This window comes from Cokeromyces recurvatus (assembly GCF_025118155.1).
Source record: "Cokeromyces recurvatus strain NRRL 2243 chromosome Unknown BX663scaffold_21, whole genome shotgun sequence".
In the NCBI taxonomy this organism is placed as follows: domain Eukaryota; kingdom Fungi; phylum Mucoromycota; class Mucoromycetes; order Mucorales; family Mucoraceae; genus Cokeromyces; species Cokeromyces recurvatus.
The window spans coordinates 157,890-179,693 of record NW_026251407.1 but is presented as its reverse complement, the minus strand read 5'-3'; the positions used below and the strand labels follow the sequence as shown (position 1 = coordinate 179,693).

Here is a 21,804-nt window from a genome sequence, read left to right as displayed (position 1 = left end):
GCCAAGTTACGCTAGTACAATTTTTTTCTTGTAAGCAAGTTACAAAAACACAATTGTGAGTAAAATGCTCGGATACATGTAATCAACTCGTTCATCAATGTATTTGACAAAAAACACGCATACATAGTCCGTCATAATTTCATTCAAGCAAAATATTGATACTTACCGCTCTATTTAGAACCAAAGATGCAATATAAAATAACTGTCTTCAATTTCTGTACTATCTCGGACCAAATATATTTTGTATTCCTGTTATATATGTCTTTAAAACATGATTTCATTTATCTAATAATCGGAAACCATATTGTACCACTTCGATCATTGTACCATAGTACGCATAAATAATAAACAATGTTCATTTTATTAGCTTAATGAGCAGTCATTTAAATCAATAAGAAGTATACAATACATGTAAAATTTAAAAAGAAAGCTCTCTCAGAGTGATTTTCACATGTATGCCAATCATTTCAAACTTATAACAAGGATGCACATTTTGGAAGTCAAACATAGTTCAAATAAATATATTTGTACGAGAGTATAATGTAACTTCACATTGTAATATAGTGAAATCATTGAAGTATTGAAATAACAAGCAACAGAGGCATTTAATTTATAAGGTACACTAAAAGAAAAATTAATATAAATACTTTACAATTCCTGCGTGTCTATTTTTATTTATTCTTTGTCTTTACTTCAGACTTATTCAAATCTTCCAATAGTTCTCTATACTAATACTAACAATGCGTGCTTTCTCCACTTTGATTATTGCTGCTGCTCTTGCTCTTTCTGGTAAACAATAATATTTGAAATGTGAAAAAGTGACTGAAAGCATGTTATACTTATTTTTATTTTTTTTCTTTCAACTTTAGCTAACGCTGCTTCTTTCAACAAGAGAAGTGTCTCTGCTCAAGTTCAACTCTGTGTCAATGACATTGTCTCTGTTTCTGAGCAACTTGCTGTTGTAAAGGCTGATGTAAGTTTATATTTTGTAATGGTTTTTGTGTGTGTGTGTGTGTGTGTGTGTGTGTGTGTGTGAGAATGAGAGAATGAGAGAATGAGTGAGAGAAATGAAATAAATACATATAATATGTTGTATTGACATATTCACTTTATGTTTATAATCTATAGGTTGATGCTTTCACTAGAGCTGGTGGTTATCCTGCTGCTCTTGCTGTCCACAATAAAGAACAACAGCTTGAAACTCGTCTCAAGAAGGCCGGTACTGACTGTTGTGCAATTGCTAGTACATTCAATACTGAAGAAGCTGATGCTGTTCTTGCCGTTATCAGCAATCTTGTTCCTGATGTAACTGCCTCTTTGACATCTATTGTTAACAAGAAGCCCGAATTTGATGCCATCCTTTTGGCTACAGTTCTTGTCAAAGGTGACATCAAGAACTTGGATACTCAAACCAAGACATTGGATACTTGTCTTATCGCCAAGACTCCCTCTACTCATATTGATCAAGCCAACGCTTATGTTGCTGACATCAATAATGCCTTCAGTAGTGCAAAGACTGCTTATGGTATTTAAACTATTTATTACTTATAATCGCTGCTATCACGTTTTATCTATTTTTTTTTCTAACAATTTATTAAGAAATTGTTCTTAACAATTAAAGAATATTTCTTAAAGTAAAAAATAAAATAAAACTAGCATTTGTAGTATTGATACTTAAATAGTTACATCTAGCTTAAGTTGTTAATTTTTTTTTCTCTTCTTCATAAAAACTCAAAGGATAAAAGCCCTGGAAACTAAAAGACACAAATCGATATGATTTAAACGCCCAGGTGGAAAGATATTACTTGTCTTGTATTAAAGAGTATTATCTCTCCTTGTATTAATCACAATTAATTTGTACGACAGTGTTGAAACACTTTATTTGAAGCTAAAACTATATAAATTGTCATGGTTGTAAGATTTATAACTTAATTCAATAAGATGAATAGTCATAATAGAATACATAGTGCATTTGTATAATAATTCTGTCTATAAACATATTTAGTATATTTACCCTTGTATAGAAAAATAATTAATTAATAAAAAGTCCTACATCTAAAAAATATCTCTTCTTCTATTATTGTACTATTGAATATAAATTTATATCAAGCTAAACTGGAGTAAATCAAGTATAATACAAGTACGCGCAATAATTAATTCCACTCAGAGTACACCTATTAGTTATATACAGAAGACATGGGTCTTTATCTATAATTATAACTCTTAGTAATCCTTCTATAACTGTATTATCAAATACAATTTGTTATATTTTTATCTTCTTATTACTCATCATCCTTATCCACAAAATATATAAATACTCTTACATTATTCACCCTTATTTTGTATAACTCATAACTTATAACTAACAACAATACTTGTATTGAATTAACTTTTAATAAACTTATTGACAAGTCTCAACGTACTTCTTCTGTTTTATTTTCTTTTATTTTTATTTCTTTGACTTCTATTTTAATTATCTGAACTTACCTAAACCACAACATAAATTACACAGACCAACAAAATATAATTATTTGCATTTCTTTCTTGAAAAAATATTATGTTTAAAAAACCAGCAGCAAAAGAATCCTCTTACTTAACTTGGTTATCAACAGCTTCCCAACTTTCTCCACCATATGATTACTTCGACTTTGTCAATACATTTGTTGAAAGCAAGAAACGCGTTAATCTTTGGTACAGCAACGCGATGAAAAAGGCTTTAACTGATGCAAAGGGAGAAGAAAAACATAATATCACTCAAAGAATCAACGAATTTAACGTAATAAAATATTTTATATAATCAGCTGTAAAGTTATTATTAACTTCTGTCTCTACTTTTTTTAATTTAGTCAAGAAATACCAAAATATCAGCCTTTTCTAAAAAATATCAACAATATTGGTCTAATCGAGAGGAATCTGAATCGTTAGAGAGGATAGCAAAAAGACAAAGAATAGCAGCTGAAGCAGCTAACGAAGCAGCTTGCTCCACCTTTGAAGCATTAATAAATAAGGTAAATTTTGGTAGAATAGAATGATGATCGCTGAAGTATTAATTGCATAAAATAGGTTGCCGCAGCGGCTTACAGTAGCGGAGTTATCACTAGTCCATCAGCAAATGACAATTCTGATAGTGACGGAATTAATAGTTGTTCAACAAATAAAGAGTACATTTGTTAAATTTAAATTCGATTGTTGTTTATTACGTTTGATCAACCTCTTTTTTGCTTTACGCAGATTAAATGAGAGGTTTATATTCTTGGACAAGGACGGCTCCAGCAACAGTAGTGATACTGTTTGTATTTTAGCTGATATTACTAAACTTCCTCAAAAGCCCGTCACCAATGCATGTCAATTATTACTCAATAAATTAACCAGTTGTGCACCAACTGCAAGAGTAATGAGACATTTAATCAGGTCTCATACTTTACCAATGGAAGAACCTTTTGATCTTGCAATTCACTATGACCTCAATTTCACGAAAGTAATGTGCATACATTTGTAAGTTGTTCATTTTTTGTAACATTAACAAATATCAATAAACTAACTTTCCCTTTTTGAATACGATTAAGAAGAATTTTATTTAAAAAATTAAAAAATGACCAATGAGCACATAGCATTTATATATGCTGTTTTGTCCTGGTCAGATCGCTATGGAAAAAAAAAAGGAAAGAAAAACCCTTTTGGGATAAAAGGGAAAATGTTAAAGTATATGTATAGGTGATGATAATTAATTATCAGAAATTCGTTTTTGTATTGAAAGAAGATGATTGACAAAGGGTTCACCAAGATGGTCAGAGGGTTCAGGGATTTGGGAGTGAGCTAGATAGTCCATCTCAAATAGAATTGCACATATAGAAGGCCAGCGTATGAGCCAGGCCCCTTTTTGAATACAATAATCACAGTTTGAATTTGATCGATAGTCCAAGAAACCCCATGCTTCAACAACAATTGGAGAGAAACACTGCTTTTCTTACTACGATCCCCATTCTTCATAACTTGTTTGTTGACTGCAACGATATAATCAATATGCAATGGTAAGTATAATTGTCAACTCAATACTTGTTTATCTATCTCATACAACTTACAAACAATATAGGGTTGAGAAACAGGCGCCTTTGACTGGCAATATTAAGTGGGATGGTGTAGCATTCCTAGTAAAAAATAAGCTGGTAACTCCTTTATTCATTGAACTCTCTGGAGGAATTAACTCTAATAGTGGTGCTGAGAAAGCAGGAAGTGATGAAGAAAAGCTGATACAGCAATTATTGAAGTTGTTAAAACTTAAGAAGGCTGAGGGATACGAATTGCCATATCAATTTTATATTAGATATCACAGTAAGATCATCATAACCATTACACATGTATAATACATAAAAAATGGCTAATTAACAAAAACGCCCTTTTTTTTAGGTTTAAAGATTCATTTTGAATCTTTGGCTTACTTTGGAGATTGTTATATCAAGCGAACTTACTTTGAGTTAGTATGTCCCTCAACTCCTAATGAGTTAAAGGAGTTTGTTGAAAAGATCCCTGAACTGTTTCAATATCGCCAAGCTCTTCTTGACCAACTCAAAAATTAAAATGAGTTTGGTAATAATATGAATGTGGCTTGTAGTTGATCATGTATATAGTAAAATAAAAGAATATATTATTGTTATTATTTCATATACAATAAAAAAGAAAAATATCGAGTATCGTTTGCTCAGAAGAAGAAAATTTCACTTGCATGTATGTCTGTTTCTAGCTCGATTATATGCAAGTTATTTATTGAATATTGCTACTGTTCATTTCATTAGCAATAAATACAGTAGTGACCATTGTTTTCCGTTGTATATATTTGAAGAGTGATGTTGTAGAATGAAAGTATTAGTTCCTACATAAATATTGTTTTTGAAAGAAACAAAAGTCTGCGTATAGTATTGTGATTCTATTCTGCAAATTAATGTATTCTAGTGAAGTTACCAAGCTGGACAGGCAGTAGTATTTATTTGCAACCACTACGCTCTTTGAAAAAAAAAAAAGATGTAGGATTTGCTATTTGCATATATCAAGAACACACACCAAGTACGAAGTATTGCTATTATTATCATAGGCAATTAAAAAGAATGGTTGATAGAGCCAATATAATTGGGTATTTCAGGTTTAAGAAGGCGAACATTTTTCTTGTATTTAATTTAGTTACACTCTTTTTTTAAAAAAAATTTTCATGCATAAAGACTTAGTAGCATATAAGAGCCAAATATTATTGAATAATTTCTTACATACTATATTTCATTTACGTTAATACTGATTCAGGGATTATATGACATAAAAGTTCATATTAAAAAAGGGATGTATGTGATACGTATGTAAATAAACATATGAAAATAGCAAAATCCTGAAACGCTTCTAATATTGTGAAATTAGTCCTAAATCATGATTGTTATGATTGTAGTAGCTTTTATAATCAAGTCAATAGAAATAAACTATCATTTATTACATAATAAAGAGGTTATTCATATAAAACTAATATATCGCGCTTCACAGCATAATATTCATTCTACTCTCAGTTTTGATAATAGTCATTGTTTGAGTATTCGAGCATTAAAAATAATTATATATGTTTTGATAGCAAAAAGTTAAAGAAAGAGGAAAAGACAAAAGACAAGTCTGTGAAAACTTCGTGTAGTTTTTTTATTGAGAAAAATAATACAAAAATTGTACCAGGAAAAATTATGTGAAAAAGTAAAGGGTTATTTATATGTTTTTGCAAGGTAAGTGATATTAATAGAACTATGATTTGGATAAGCAAATATTGCTATAATAAAGTATTAGTCATAAATATTTTCTCCGAATAATTCTGCCTACAATAAGATCTATTTTTATTCTTTTCTGCCTGAGCTGTCGCTGTTACTAAAAATATTAAATTATTATTTCTGGGGTAAGCGACGCGTCAATATTAATTCACAGTGAATATGTCAGCTATAGCAATACCAATTATTTATATGCTACTATTATTATTATCCTATAAGATATTATTACATAACAATATTTATCTTTATAGCTATCTATATATAATATGTATGACTTATAAATAATTATGTAATTGAATATAACAGTCATAATCCTATTGAATTATTATTATTACATAATATAATGTATATAATTATTTTTAATGCTCGTGTGATGGAATGTAAATAAAGATAAAAGATAAAATAAAAAGAGAGAAAGGGAACAAAAGGAAGTATAGTTTGAGACTGTTTTTATTCAATAAAAATGAAGAAGGTTAAAAGAAAAAATTAAAAGAAAGAAGTTCAAGATTATTTTGTGTCTAAACAACTGCTTGTATTTATATTAATGAATCCTGAATCAAAGAAATAAAAATAACCGCCAAAGAACATGAGTCATGAAACAGTATTAGTATTCGGATATACGTCTTGTTGATTCAAGAGACTGATCTATGGATTATCTATTGGGTGTTATAATGATCTGATCAAGTTTTAAATAAAAAATTTATTGTTTAATCTGAGTATATGTTCCTGATATCTTTTATGTTTTATTTTATTGGATCAAAGACGACCTGAATCCTTTATCAAGGTTATAAAAATAAATATTTAGAAATGATACGATGTCTTATAATTGATACATCTAGACAATTGGATGTCAATAAGTTTTATATTATTTACAAGATGTTATATACAGAGTTTTATTTCATATTCAGGCTTATATTTTATCCTGTATTATGTAATTCATCTATTATAATATTACTTATGATTATATCCAGAGCTTGTTCTATAACAGCTCGAATACTCAAACAATGACTATTATCAAAACTGAGAGTAGAATGAATATTATGCTGTGAAGCGCGATATATTAGTTTTATATGAATAACCTCTTTATTATGTAATAAATGATAGTTTATTTCTATTGACTTGATTATAAAAGCTACTACAATCATAACAGTCAGATCATGACACTAATATCGTAACAATCAAAGCTGGAAAATTAGATAAGAAGGTCACAAAAAAGAAGACAAATACATCATGTCAAATAGTAGCCGTTAAAATTTCGGCAACAAATATTTAACAAATATAAAATAGCAAAAAAGAGAAAGAATCAATATTACTATGTCGGAGTTTTAATTAGAAATTAATTGGTTATAATTTAATACAGTAGACTGAAAAACAAGTAAGTCGCTTTGTCCGAGTGGTTAAGGAGTATGACTAGAAATCATATAGGCTCTGTCTGCGCAGGTTCAAATCCTGCAGGCGACGATATATTTTACTTTTCTCATAAAATGTAGTGTGTGTAGTGCCTGCTATAGTTAAAACGTAGACTTCGTGGTGCACGTTAGCCACATTGGTCTATTAGATCTATTTTAGCTAAATTGCACTTATCAACCATGTAAGAAATATTTCTTAACTAACCTCAAGATAGCGCACTTAATGCAGAAGAATAAGAATACTTATTTGGTTCTTTTATTCTATTTATTATTTTTACTTTTATATTTCATTTTCGTTTATACTTTGTTTTCTCTATTTCATTTTAGATCTACTTTTATATACATGTATATTTTCTTTTTTTTTTTGAAAAAAAAAAAAATAGCTTTCCGAATGATGAAGCCAGAAGTAGTGTTGGTAACTTGTATACGTTGGTTAGGAAACGCTAACAGGAAGGATATATAGTATATTATTACTAAATATGGATACATTTTGAATTGCGTAGAAAAAAAAATATTGATAATTTTTTATGCCAAACTTTACTTGTTATAAATAAGTTTCAATGAAATAATTAGAAACAACAAAAGCGACTTAAGGTCAAAGCAGAAAAGACCTGTCACATGTATATTTAGAAAGTATCACCTTTATTAAGAACTGTTAAGTAAAACATTACAGGTGAAAAGATTAAAGTATAACAATTTTACATTAACGAAGCGTATCAAATTAAAGTATGTCATTGCATGTTGTTGATTAGAAATGGGATATCATTTTTTCATATAAGTAACACAATATATTGTTATATTATGTAAAATATCAGGATAATTATCGAATATGTACCTAATTCTTTTATATGTATATTGAAAATTAATGTTATCTTCTGGTAATTATTCTTTTTTACAGAAAGCTCCCGATCCTTTGGTTTATATAATAATGAAAAAAAAGCAAGTAGTTACCCATAAAATTAATAAAAAAAATGGAAAAGTGAAGAAGAATTATAGTGCTATTAGACTTTTTCATAACATTATTAACAAGCAATAGGATGGTTGTCAGAGATGGTGTTAATGATACAGTTATCATTAATAATAAGGAACTATACTTTTGAAATAAAGCTTTTAGGTTAATCTATAATAATTAAGCCTATTATTAAGTTTTAAGTAATTAATTAGGCATATAGTGTATCTTTTAGCTATTTACGCTCTTCTAATGGATAACATATTTAAGCATATCAAAAGTAATTACTTTGTTATTCATTCATGTATTTCGGATCAGTATAACTATGTTTAATGCTAAAAGGTAACATAATTATTTACTAAATAATCTTATAATACTTATGAACAACTTAAATAAATTAGGGTACAGAATAAACTATAGTGTTGAAAATATTCTAATACTTTAGCAAATTGAATAATATTAAAGAATATGCAAAACTTAATATTTTATATTAATGATAAACTGTCAAATGCATTATTTAATGTAAAAAATGAGATATACATTTCATATATAGTGTTTGGCATTTGAAAAAAAAAAAGATATATAATATATAGTAAGTACAGATATATAAACATATTCATAATAAAAATAGTAATTAATAGTAATAGCTGTTCTTAGTAATAATATAATTTTAAATGAATAGCTTCAAAAACTCTTTTTAAACTGGTAAAACAAATCTAGTGTTTGCTTTAGTTGTTGATATATTAGATCCTAGTTTGGTGCTAGTTATTGTTACAGCTTTTTTTTTTTTTAACTCTAATAGTGGTTCTTTATTAGTTGGCTTGGTATTTCTGTCTATTGATTTATGTTATAGTACTTATTGTGGATGTAGATGCTCAAAATGTTGATGAAGTAGTAATAGTACTACCAGCTTTTGATGCAGATTCATTTACATTGCCTGCTAAAATATTCTTGACCATTTGTTCAAGTACGTTTTGATCAGTAATTGATGTAATGTTGGACGGAAGAGATAAATTGGAAAGGGAATTAGTGGTAATGACAATTGGAGGAAGATTATCAATTTGGATACTGAAGGGGACCTTATTTTGATAATAATACATTTGCGTTTCATAGCCATTATTTCCCACAATAACAGTGATATTTTGCTCTACATCAAAATATTTATTAGGATCAAGAAGTAGTTCTATCAGTTGCATAAAATGCTCAACACCACTACCAATAATAGCTACAGGCCATTCATTTGTTGTTGCTGAGTCTTTGGCAGGAACTGTAGAAAGACTAGTTAAGTTATAGTCAATTGTACCAACTGTAAAAGATGAAGCCCCAGAACTTGGATGAAATACAACGGAAGCCTGTATAGATTTAATAGAAAATGGAACATTCAGTGGATTCTGAAGTGTAATAACAGATTCAGCTTCTTTTTTAATTATGAGCCCGATAATGCTACCTTTGACAGCAACATGACTAATTAAATTAGCAGCAATACCATCTAACTCTGTAGATAGTTTGACTGATGATAAGGCAGATTGAAGAGGCACTATCGCTGTAGAATCGGATGAACCTGCAATTGTTAAAGGAGTTATAGCAGAAGTCAAGAAGTTGCTGAATAGCTGTCCAATAGTTTTATCATTTGTACTATTTTCGCCCAGATGCATTTGTGCATTAAATATCTTTGAGCCAGGTGGTATAACAGTATCTTTGACATAAACTTGACCAACGACAGCATTGCACTCATTCATGATAACGTCAAAATTGATATCACCCAAAGTAATAGTAATGTTGGATGGGTTATAAAGCGAAAATTTAAGATTAATGAGAGTATATTCTGGTGTACCATCAATAACATCAATAGAAAGGATTGTTATTTTTCCTCCAAAATTATTAAAACCATCAAGTTTAGTACTAACATCAAATTCGATATTTCTAAGATTAAGTTTTCCAATTCCAGTTTGAGCAACAGCATCAGAAATACCTCTTAACCCAAAAGTGGTACTTTGTTTCATAGTTAACAATTGAACAAATCTAGCAAAAGCAGTTTTATCAATAACCTTGAAGGGAATATTACTAAATTGGGTGATAACTAAGCCAGTTGAGCTAGTAGTAGCCTTCTCTGTAGGAACCTTAAGCGAAGCAACTTCTTGTCCATTGTAATTGGCAACAACATTCATATCAAGTTTATTAACACTAAGAGGGAAACCAAAAGGGTTCTTAAGTTGAGCTTGTACATTATTTGAGCTTGCAGATGGTGCCCAAAAGTCTTTAGTAAAATCGAGTGACATATCTTTAAGTGTAATAGCAGGGATTAGCTCTGGCTTACTTTTTGGACCAGGTAAGATTACATTCTCAATGACTAATGTTTGAAATGCAGAAGAAAGCCACTTAACTTGACCATCTGGTCCAGATGCTGAAACACCCTTCACATCTAGCAAAGAATCTTTAGCATTTAGATAATTTTCAAAGACCTCAGTCACAGCTGTGATACTATCAAGAGAATTTTGGGGAATTAATCTGCCTTTCATAGAGATGCTTGCAATACCCTTGGCTGGGAATACAGCAACACCATCAGAAGCAAGTGGACCCAGATTAACATCCTTATAAAATGTTTCAAAGGCAACACATGAAAGATCAAAGCCAATTTGACTGGGATTTTCGATAGTTGTTTCAGCAAGAAGAGTGATACCTCCATTAGGATCATTTGAAGGTAAGTCAAATGAATTAATAGTAACTGCGTTTTTATAACCATTTGCACCAGTTAAAGAAATGGACTTGTCCATCTTTATTTTCGAAAACGTAAAACCAAGCGCATTAACATTAACATCTTCACAAGTAATATCCCAAATAAAATCATCATTATTAATAAGATAAGCAGCAAATCGTGACATATCATCTGTATTTGCAATACTAAATTTGCCTTTAACGTCAAAGGAGGCACCAAAATCAGCCTTGGTATGGATATCTGGCATAGTCACTGTACCAAGGATTTCTCCCTGCCAAAAAACTTTTAAAGATGTAGGAAAACTAATAATTGCATCCATTGGTCCAGTATTGGTAATGCTGCCTCTCATTCGAACAATAAAATTATCATTAGTAGGAGAAGATAGAACAATAGTTTTAAAAGCTAACACAGAACCATCAACAATTTGCTGTACAATTGGTTGCCCTACAAGTGGAATTAATTGAGTGATAGAATTATCAGTAGAAATAGCTACACCACTTTGAGATAAAACCAATTCATCCAAATATTCCCCTATCTGTATATTTGAAAAAAGTGATATATCAACTTTTAATGCCTTCATAGCATCTATGACATAAGATGAAATATTAAAATCAGAGAATAGACTAGAGTCCGCTACAATAGTTTCTTGGCCAACAATTTGAAAATCACCTAAGCCTAGTAAGGCATCGAGAGCACGATTATCCAAATTAGCCTCAATAGCAAGTGTACGAAGTAGTAGTGCAATTGAAGCAGGTTCAATATTCATATTCATACTTAAATATTGAGATTCTGCAGTACCTTTACCAGGTACAATAAAAGTGTTGCTGCTAATATCTTGATCGATTTTACCTATAGGCATACCCTTAAATGTAGCAGCAGCAGTAACCTTTGAGATGGATAAATCAGCACTAAAAGGGTTTGCAATAGATACTTTGACCCCAGCAATACCTGTAATAACGGTATCGCTAAGTATAGTTAATGCGCCACTTTTAATTAAGGATTCCTTGAGACCAGGAAGAGTGGAACCAATATTAATATCGCTCAATGGATTCACAAGTGAAGCAATATTTGTTGAATTACTATGACCCAAAATTTTAATAGCATTATTATTGCCCATAATGAAACTATTTAAAAGATTCTGGCCAATATTTGTAGACTTGGAGTCAAGAGTGGCAGTAGCTATGACAGTATTCTGACCACGTGTTAAGGAAAGATTGTCTAATACAACAAGACCAAGAGCAGCATCTTCAGCGCCCATAATAAAGCTAATATTACCAATTGAAATATTGAAATCAGAAGGATTCATCATAGTAACATTTATGGATAATACAAGTTTATCAATAGTGCCACCTGTGACATCAATAGAGTTAATGATAGTAGCAGTACTATTTAAAAACTGAAGACCATAAAGTGAGGTAGGTAAAAAGAAAGTTATTCCTTCTAAATTAATTGGGCCAACAGGAGTGTTTGTTTTGATGGAAACATTCCCAGAGATCATAAATGTATAGTTTTTAGAAGTAGTCAATGCGTAAGTGTATTGATTAAATATACTCTCTTTCCCAGGAATACCAGCTATAGGATTATTTTCAATAGCAAATCTTAATGTACCTGCTTCTTGATTATTGGTAGTAGGAACATAGGGGATACTAATTATAGCAAACTCTGTTGATTCTGTACTAGAGGTATTAACAGCAAGAGAAATATTTTGAGTAACTTCTGTTATATTTAGTGAGAAACCAAAAGGTATTTGATATCCTGCAGTAACATTAGGGGCAATAGCCATAGGGGAATATGGATTAGCAGAATCAAATTTTAAATCCAAATATCCCATATCAATCGTATTAATAATATTAAGAGGTTTTGTAGCACGAAGAGCAATATTAAGTCGAACTGTCTGAAAGCCTTCGGAAAGCCATCCAACTGAGTTAACACCATCAGGTGCAGCTGAAATACCGGTCGCAGAGGTATTAGATATCCTTCCAGAAATATAGTTTGAGAATAATACACCAATTTTATCAAGGGATTCAGTATCATTATGCGGAATTAATGTACCTTTTAAGAAAATGTTATTATCACCCTTTTGAAGATTAACATTTGTTGCTTGAACATTCCCCAGATTGATTCCATCATAGCCTAAAGCAAGACTAATCGTACCCAGTTGAACACCAATTGGTGAAGGACTTGTAAGGACCGTATCTAACTCTACTAGAATTCCTCCTTCTGGTGCATTTCTAGGAAGTAAGAAAGAGTTGATTTTCACATCAGGAAAGCCATTCATGCCTAAAAAAGTTCATGAATAAGTTTTTTTTTTTTTTTTTTTTTTTTTTTTTTTTTTTTTTTGCTTTTTAAATTGTAGATCTTACCATTCAGCACAATTTCTTTTTCAAGATTAACAGTAGCAGTTCTAAAAAATTGTAGATAATGAACAAGACACAATTATAAAATAAAAAATCTATATTTATTTTACTTACCTAGTAAGGGCAGTAATATCTAACTTCCCTCTAAGAGTCCATTTAAATTCCTTAACTGCCAACATATCTTTCGCAAAAGAAGTAAATGCTGATTCATTCTTGATAAAGAAGGGAGTAATTGCATTTAAGGTACCATGGCCCCCGGAGACATGTGTATTATTGAAAATGTAAATATCACCTAAAAGTTGATCTTTGTAAAGAACCTCGATGGGGTTATGAAATTTAATATTGACAGAAAATGGACCCGTATTACTTAGAGAACTTTCCATATGCATGTAAAATGCTGTATTTATATTATTGTTATCATTACGCTTTTGACTATAAGCTTGACTGTCAAAAATGTCAGGTTTACTGAATGTAATTTGAGCTGCACTAACGTCAATTTTCGATTGATTCATTAAAGACTGTGCAATCTTTGGAAAGAATACAAATAAGGCCAAGAGAACAATTACAATAATGAAGATAACAGTTAAAATGGAGCAAATAATCCAATATTTTTTCTTTTTGTAAACTGGTCGTTTAGATGACACAGTTGGCTTTTCAATATGTTTTTCAATTAATTCATTATCTTCAGTATTACTGATATTTTTTGGACAGTATTTGTTATTATGCTGATTTACAAAGGCATCATTGCTATTATTGGTTTTGCTACCAACATAATCAATCATTTATTGCTATTGTATTATTAATGAATGGAGTCGATATTTTGATATTGTAAAAAGATAGATAAATAAAATAAAAAGGATAGTAGAAAGTTAACTGAACCGTAACACTTATAAAGATATTATACTTAATCAAAGGAATGTCTTTAAATATATATAATATATATAAATTTGTCAAAAAAAAAATGTACAAATCAATATATATTTTGCCAAACACAGTGCGAAATTTAATTAGATTATAGATACTTCTGTCAAATAAGTATAGAATTTAGTACCTACTCTTTGGAGACACAAGTACGAAGAGCATAAGGTGTTAATATTTCATGTGAATTGTCCACATGTATTAATAAATATGTATATTTTCAAAAAAAAAAAACTAACTTTTGTTTTGAGAGTATTAATAAAGCAACATACTTCTTTTAAAATAAATAACGAGACAGTCAATCCTAAAATAATAATTAGTGTTGCTACATATTAGCTAATGTTAGCCTGAATAAAAATAGAAAACACAAACTCAACAGTTAATAATTTGCCGATAATTATTTCATGATTGACTGAATTAAAAATGCTTACAATATATGATTGGCAGTACATACAAACGTATATATAATTTACATTTTACCTAGTGGTCATTGTTCCTTATTGAATATAGATTTTCGAATCAAGCCTATATATAAACTAGGAAATACAAGCTCTTTTTTTTTTTTTTTTTTTTTTTTTTTTTACATGGTTAGTATAAATGATTGTATCAATGAAAGTTATGATATAAAGCAAAAATGATATCACATATTTGAATGTCAAGAAATGAATATATAAATGATTCTTTTCCTATGTATATACTCTATATTTATGTACATATTCTAATGTATATTTAATTAAACGAATGAAGTATATATCTTGATTTTATCGTAATAAAAGGCAGCTATGTGTATTTGCTTGCAAAAATTCATTTTTTTTTTTTTTTTACACACACGTATTATTGTTCTCTTCTCCCCCACAAAACAAGCTATATAACTACTAATAATAATACATAACATATATAAATGTACGAAGTATGCTTTATTAAATTCTTCTATATATGAAGTAATTATGTATTTTAGTAGGTTTTCGCATCTTTGGCAAAAAAAAAAAATTATACATTTGGATCTGTCTTTTTTTTTCATGTGAAAAAGATAAAGTTTGTGTGTTAATATAACGAAAATTATAATCAATTATTGATAAAGATATACAACATATTTAAATATTAAACTTTAAAAACTTTACTACAAGTTATGGAAGTCTCATAAAAGTGCTTTATCTGATCTTTAGCGGTATTTTACGGAATAAAACTATTTATTTATTTATTTTTAAAAAAGGAAATAAATTCTCCACAAAAAAAAAAAAAAGGATTAAATATACTCCACAATGGTAAATAGTAGAAAAACACCTTGTTTAATTGACAAGTTGAATATTCATTGCCAAGAGAAAACTTAATATGCGTGTCAGGAATAATTTCAGTTGATTTTCTGGTGAAAATGCTAAAAAATTGCAAGAAAATGAAATTATATAAATAGGCGCTAGTGTTTTTTTTCTTTTAAAAAAAAAGATGTGGCAAATCTTATTTAAAAAAAAAAAAAAAAAAAGCTTGATCCAAGTTAGATATATCAAAAGGATGTATATTTAAGTTAAAATTTGAATATAGCCCTGTAGTAAAGAGAGCTTGTAAAAAAATACTTGATAAAAAAAAAGGTAAGTCGTTTATGCCTTTATTCATCAATTCAGAATTGTCTTGGAAATAAAACAAACCACATTTTATAATTGTGTTAGGCGTTACAATTTGTAAATATGATCAATATTAGCATCATCACCAGAAATTAAAACCAAATTTAGCTTTTAAATACCATTAAATGTTTCTTATTTTAATACTTTTGTCCCTCAATCTCTAATTTGATAACTATAAATCATAATCATATGAAATATATTGGACTATGTTATTTATAACTATACATTTAAAGAAGAGCTGTTTTCATGGTTTTACTAACTAAGCATATTATATATGTAAGTGGATATTCTTCGTTTCCTAGACTTGAGTTATTATATATTTTTGTGACTTGCAATAGACATAGTGTATTAATTATACTAGCTATTTTTATTATAGACCTGACTCCTTACGTAATTAATATTTCACGTTTATATATTATTATAAAATAAAAAGGAAAGTATAAATATATGCATATACGTATTATACGTATGTAATTTGTTATACGAAGGGTCCTTTTAATATACAGTGTAAAAATCTTAGAAATACATGTATAAATTCGTATATATTTATTTTTATTCTATTCGAAAGTTTTCTTTCCTATTTTATACTTTTTCTTGTTATGTATAATAAGCAACAAAAAAAACACGCTTATTTATGAGAGGAAATAAATAAATGATACACACATGACATCTCTTCTAACGACACAGATTTTTATTTTATCCTAAATGTTTTAAATGTAGTCTTCATATTTAAGAAGAATCTGAAACATATTTCTTTTTTAAAGACCATATTATTCATGTATTATGCTTTCTAATGATGTGCAGAAAGTATTGTTAACTTATCAAATCATAAACTCCGCAAAATAATAGTATGAAACAAAGGCGAAAGATGTTTTTTTTTTCTTTCTTTCTTTCTCATTTTCCAATTAGTTTTCTTCTTTTTTTTTTTATGCTCATTATTCATTCTTTTTAATCATGTATGGTCATATTACTAGAAATCCCTGGGAAGAACATATAAAAAATAGTAATCATTTAGACGAATTACGAAAGTCAATCCGAGAACAAAAGATACTTTTAGCGGCCGCAACAGGTGCTGTCGACGACGATCAGGGTAATCAGTGCAATACTTCAACTGTTGAAGATTTAAAAAGACGTATTATTTCTATTGATAAGGAATTAAAGGAAAAGCAAGGGAAATTATTTATTAGAGGTTATTCAACTCAAAAACAAACACAATGGTGGACTCGTTATCAGCGCAACTTGCGTGAACTTGAAGATTTGGCTGACCAGCGTCAAATCTTATTAAAAGAGTCAGATTATCTTATAGGAACAAGCATAAAGAATTTAGAGAAAGAGATAGAGGCACTTGATTATCATTATTATTATAAAAAAAATGCAAACTTTCCTTTAGGAGATAATGGTGTCACTGAATCAGAACGAATTCGGGCAAAAGCTCAAGCGATGGTCGCTGCTCGATTAAACAAAAATAAAAGCACAACATCCATGCATGACGATTCATCCCAAAAGATATCTCAACTAATAACTGATATACAACTAATGGAAGAGCAGATAAATCATATCGTAGGGGAAAATTTAACAAGTATTGATGATAACTTGAATGATGGACTTGCACAAATTAAAGATCGACAAATGTTTGAGCAAGGGCTTTATGTGGATGATACTGTGGCTCGATTCATTGATAACCTAAAGAGAACTACTATAACTGAAAAAGAACCTACTATTACACATACTTTGCCACCATTACCACCTTCTTTATATTCGACTCAACCTTTGTCTCCGCAAAAGCCTCCTCCTCCTATACCCACCTCTCAACGACCGGGCACTCCTAGATCAGAAGCCGATATTAAAGCAGCTGCGTATAAACGTATTGAGGAGCGTCGAAAATTATTTATCAAACAAGCTGATCAGAACCATGAAATAAATAAAAGTAAAACACCTAATAAAGTCAGTGATGAGGAAAAAGTTGCACAGGAAAGAATGAGGCAGGCGGAATTAGAGGCACGTGCTCGATTAGAATGCATGCGTGAAAAGCGCCATTTGATGCGTAAAGAGGCGGCTGAAGCAGAAGAAAAAAAGAAAAGGGCAGCTGCAGAAGCAGCAGAGACAGTAGAGGCAGAGATCATTGCTGAAAGAAAGCGTAAGCAGTTGGAAGAAGAGGAGCGTCTTACAAAAATTAAAAAGCAACAAGAAGAATTAGCTGAACGGCAAAGAAAAGAACGTGAAGCGGAACTTGAAAAGCTAAGGATGGAGCAACAAATACAAGCTGCAGAACGCAAGAAAAGGGAAGAAGAGGAACGTCTAGCAGAGGAAGCTCGTCAGCGGAAAGCAAGACAAGCTGCTGAACAAGCAGCACGTGAAAAAAGACTACGTCGTATGGAGATTGAACGTAGAGAAAAGGAATTAGAGGCTGCAAGGCAAGAAGAAATAAACCGTCGTAAAAAGTGGGAAGAAGCAGAAAAACAAAAACGTTTGGAAGAAGAAAGGAGGATTAAGGAGAAAGAGGAAGAGGCAGAAAAATTAAAACAAATGTTAGAAGAGGAAGAAAAAAAACAAGAAAAAAAAAGACATCAGGAAGATGAAGAAAGAAAACAGCTTGAAGTAGAGGAAGAATTACGTAGGAAAAGAGAGGAGGAAAGGCTACGAAAAGAAAGACTGTTACAAGAACAAAGATTACGTGAAGCTGAGCAAAGGTTACAGGAAGAAAAGAAAAGGGAAGAGGAAAGAAAAAAAGAGCTTTATGAGCAAGAACAAGCAACTGCAAGAGCCGCTGAGGAAGCTAAACGAATAGAAGAAATAGCAAAAAATTCGACATCATCGAGTACGCTCGTAAATGCCCACAATTTCTCTGCGCTAAATAGCACAACTGCAGGAAATAGTGGTTATGGAATTGATATTGAAGATGAAGTTAATTTTAGTAAAAGTAAGTATACACAAAAATATATTAAAATTGGGAAGATGTTTAATTTTATTTTTCAATCAAGTATATCGTGTGGTTACTTTATATGAATTTCAAGGTATAAGAGAGGATGATCTATCATTTTCTGCAAATGAAACATTGAAAGCCCATCCATCGAAGGATAAGGCTAGTGACTGGTGGTATGGTACCTCTATACTTACAAATCAAGTAGGCTTTTTTCCTCGTACCTATGTCGAAATAGTGGAAGAAGGTAGCTATATATACATACATACATACATACATATATACATATGTTATTATAATAATAATCAATGTATTAAGTATTCTTTATTTTATAGCATTTTACGTTAGAACATTATATGAATTTAAAAAGACACGTCCTGATGACCTTGGATTTGTTGAAAATGAAATTATTTTAGTCCAACCATTCCAAGACGAAGAGAGTGAATGGTGGTATGGTACAAATGAAGACACAGAAGAAAGTGGTTACTTTCCAAAATCATATGTTGAAAGAATTAGTTCATGTAAGTAGTATATATATATCATTTCAGACTTTTGGTTAATTTAGTTTTATATATGTATAGCTTCATCCAATAATCAGCAACCTCAATATAAGGTGACTACTACTTCTATACCAATACCAATTAAACCCTCATCTAATAATTATCAATCTGATCAATTAACGGTTTCAAATCATGATTTTTTACGAGGAGGTTTGTCAGCGCCCAACACACCTATAATGAAAAAGACGAATTTAAACATGAATAAAACACAGTTAACGAAACGACGTAGAGCTGCAAGCACTGTCAGCACGATCAACAATAGCCATATTGGTACACCACAGCTTATTATTCCACGATCTAACAGTATATCTGAAAATCTTGAATTGCTAACTTGGGCTAGTACAATGGATGAGATTGAATTAGAGGCAATACCCTATGAAGAACGTAAGAGACAAGAAGCTATTTTTGAGCTGATTTCTACAGAAAAAACTTATCTTAACGATCTTCAGATGATTATTAATGTAAGTCTATATAAATAGAGTATTAAAAAAAAATAAAAAATAAAAAGATCAATGAGTAATTTACAGATTTTATTAGGTCTTTTACACTGACTCTGGAAAATATCTATCACAAGATGAACGGGATGTTGTATTTTCTAATATAGACGATTTATTACTTTGTAATACGGCATTATTAAGCGATTTAGAGAGCAGACAAAGAGAAGAAGCAAATGTGATTAACCAGATTGGTGATATCTTTTTAAATCATGTAATATTTACTTACTTTTAAAAATGTATATAACATAAACTTATTGCTTTAATAGGCTGATAGCTTGAAATGTTATTCAATGTATTGTCGGAATCAATCTTATGCTTCAAAATTTTTACAAAAGAAAAGGGAGGAGGATCAATGGTTTGATGTGTTTCTAAAGGTAGGATAAGAGTTCAATAAATACGTTTGCTAACAATTACTTTAGACAGCACAGAATAGACCTGAATGCCGTTCTTTGGATCTTTCTCATTTTTTACTTGAGCCTGTACAGCGCATCACTAGATATCCTCTTTTATTGCGCCAGGTAACGAGGCTGCAAATATTGTGTATAAGAACAAAAAAAAAAAAAGTCTAACTCTTCCATATACAGATTCTGAACTGCACTTCCAAAAAGCATCCCGATTATACTCTTGTAAGATCATCTCTTTCAATTGCACAAAGAATATTAGAAGACGTAAATGAAGAGACAAGACGATATGAAAGCAGCCAAAAAGTGTCAGAGTTAACACGAATTATAGATATGGAAGCCACAGGTGTAAGTAGAGATAATTTATATTTCTCTAATAATCTACTAAATTTCATTGTGTAGCGATTAAATATTCCTGGTCGTGAATTTGTTATGGATGGCGTACTTTTCAAAGCTAAAAGTGGACGAAAATTACATGGATATTTATTTAATGATATATTGATTCTTGCAGAGCCTTTGAAAACTTTAAATCAAAAAGGGTATTTATATAGCCTTTATCGTGAGGTAAAAATAGTTTACATATTTCTACATTGTCTATAATAACTTAATAGTTTATATTAGCCAATGCCACTTGAAAGAGTAAGTGTTCGTCAGCAACAAACAATATCCTTAAAAGCCTCGTTTGGAAGTAGCAATACTTCAGGTAAATAATATAATTAAAACTGATTATTGATAGTTTAATATTTATTATACAATTATAGATGATTTATCATTCCAAATTGTCACCATAAATCAAGTTATCGCTGTTAAAGCTGCATCAGCAGCTCAAAAACGTCAATGGATAAGTCAAATTCAACATTACAGTGCGCTCCAGCAATACAAATAATATACATACATATATATATATATCTCATAATTATTTATCAAATTGTAATATACATACTATATATCATGTTAATTGATAATGTATTCATTTAACAGAGTTTTGAAGTAATTATTAAAATTTATGTCAAAACATTATTATATAATAAGAACATTTACCCTACAACAAGTTATATAATATTCATATATACAAATATGTTTATATTTATATTTATGTATTTAATAATACTATTACCATTGCAAAAGAATCGTCATTTTTTAAAATCATAAAATAATGATAATCAAGTAAAGTAGAGATAGCTTAGCTTATTGTTATCATTAAATGATGCTGAAAGTAAAATCTGAAAAATAAAAAGCATTTGTCCTGCTGCATAATAACAATAGAATAAACGCTGCTATTGTCCCAGTTTATAAATGCGATGACTCCATTTGTATGAAATGGCTGATACCATCAAACCAGAGTGAGAAAAAAAAAAAAAAAAGCACATACGTTAAAATATCAATTAAATGAAAGAAAACAAAAGATTCATTTTATTTGCAAGTCAGATACCATTGTTCTGCTGAAATTTTGTTTGAATTTCACTATGTTTACAAAAGTCAGCAATCATTCGGGGATATTATATTAATAAATAATAAAAAAAAAAAAAAAACGCATTAAGCTTTAAATATTTTCTTCTACACGTGCAATAGTTTAAAGTCACATTATATTTGTATAAAAAAACTTGTTGTCAACTAGAAAGTATTAACTTTGGTGAATCTACTTGGCAAGCATACTACATGTGTGTGC

General features: G+C 29.9%; 6 protein-coding genes and 1 non-coding gene across 7 annotated transcripts; 6 read left to right on the top strand and 1 right to left on the bottom strand.

The window, feature by feature from the left end:
- Positions 1-847: 847 nt before the first annotated feature.
- On the top strand, positions 848-1,533 carry BX663DRAFT_438817 (hydrophobic surface binding protein A-domain-containing protein; the record flags this gene model as incomplete). The annotated part of the gene is made up of 2 exons (XM_051523297.1): positions 848-973; positions 1,129-1,533. Coding segments are annotated over 2 exons (531 nt in total), but the record flags the coding sequence as incomplete, so codon positions are not given.
- A 1,024-nt stretch (positions 1,534-2,557) lies between these two features.
- BX663DRAFT_438765 (uncharacterized protein) lies at positions 2,558-3,032 on the top strand (the record flags this gene model as incomplete). The annotated part of the gene is made up of 2 exons (XM_051523292.1): positions 2,558-2,776; positions 2,847-3,032. The coding sequence occupies 2 exons, from the start codon at positions 2,558-2,560 to the stop codon at positions 3,030-3,032; spliced, it is 405 nt and encodes a 134-aa protein (XP_051380759.1).
- Positions 3,033-3,054: 22 nt separating this feature from the next.
- BX663DRAFT_146462 (uncharacterized protein) lies at positions 3,055-3,657 on the top strand. Its single transcript, XM_051521593.1, has one exon. It carries the CDS (start codon positions 3,113-3,115, stop codon positions 3,497-3,499), a length of 387 nt encoding a protein of 128 aa, XP_051380758.1. The 5' UTR covers positions 3,055-3,112; the 3' UTR covers positions 3,500-3,657.
- A 57-nt stretch (positions 3,658-3,714) lies between these two features.
- BX663DRAFT_516468 (uncharacterized protein) lies at positions 3,715-4,713 on the top strand. The gene is made up of 3 exons (XM_051528595.1): positions 3,715-4,031; positions 4,094-4,332; positions 4,408-4,713. Exons 1-3 carry the CDS (start codon positions 3,931-3,933, stop codon positions 4,575-4,577), a joined length of 510 nt encoding a protein of 169 aa, XP_051380757.1. The 5' UTR covers positions 3,715-3,930; the 3' UTR covers positions 4,578-4,713.
- A 2,455-nt stretch (positions 4,714-7,168) lies between these two features.
- Positions 7,169-7,250, top strand: BX663DRAFT_t98. Its single transcript has one exon. It is a non-coding gene; the product is annotated as a tRNA-Ser (tRNA).
- A 1,772-nt stretch (positions 7,251-9,022) lies between these two features.
- Positions 9,023-14,002, bottom strand: BX663DRAFT_438815 (uncharacterized protein; the record flags this gene model as incomplete). The annotated part of the gene is made up of 4 exons (XM_051523296.1): positions 9,023-13,143; positions 13,227-13,267; positions 13,335-13,659; positions 13,708-14,002. 4 exons carry the CDS (start codon positions 14,000-14,002, stop codon positions 9,023-9,025), a joined length of 4,782 nt encoding a protein of 1,593 aa, XP_051380756.1.
- Positions 14,003-16,674: 2,672 nt separating this feature from the next.
- Positions 16,675-21,177, top strand: BX663DRAFT_516465 (uncharacterized protein). Its single transcript, XM_051528594.1, has 11 exons — positions 16,675-18,677; positions 18,739-18,924; positions 19,013-19,198; positions 19,259-19,698; positions 19,775-19,945; positions 20,001-20,108; positions 20,154-20,252; positions 20,319-20,483; positions 20,538-20,699; positions 20,757-20,838; positions 20,897-21,177. The coding sequence occupies exons 1-11, from the start codon at positions 16,712-16,714 to the stop codon at positions 21,019-21,021; spliced, it is 3,690 nt and encodes a 1,229-aa protein (XP_051380755.1). The 5' UTR covers positions 16,675-16,711; the 3' UTR covers positions 21,022-21,177.
- The last annotated feature ends 627 nt before the right edge of the window (positions 21,178-21,804 follow it).

Bases quoted from the DNA above. Each gene is read 5' to 3' on its own strand.
- BX663DRAFT_146462 (XM_051521593.1), top strand. From the start codon at position 3,113: ATGACAATTCTGATAGTGACGGAATTAATAGTTGTTCAACAAATAAAG.
- BX663DRAFT_516465 (XM_051528594.1), top strand. From the start codon at position 16,712: ATGTATGGTCATATTACTAGAAATCCCTGGGAAGAACATATAAAAAAT. The intron at 20,253-20,318 runs GTAACGAGGCTG...TTCCATATACAG, and splicing joins ATCCTCTTTTATTGCGCCAG to ATTCTGAACTGCACTTCCAA. The intron at 20,700-20,756 runs GTAAAAATAGTT...AGTTTATATTAG, and splicing joins TATATAGCCTTTATCGTGAG to CCAATGCCACTTGAAAGAGT.
- BX663DRAFT_516468 (XM_051528595.1), top strand. From the start codon at position 3,931: ATGCTTCAACAACAATTGGAGAGAAACACTGCTTTTCTTACTACGATC. The intron at 4,032-4,093 runs GTAAGTATAATT...CAAACAATATAG, and splicing joins GATATAATCAATATGCAATG to GGTTGAGAAACAGGCGCCTT. The intron at 4,333-4,407 runs GTAAGATCATCA...CCTTTTTTTTAG, and splicing joins ATTTTATATTAGATATCACA to GTTTAAAGATTCATTTTGAA.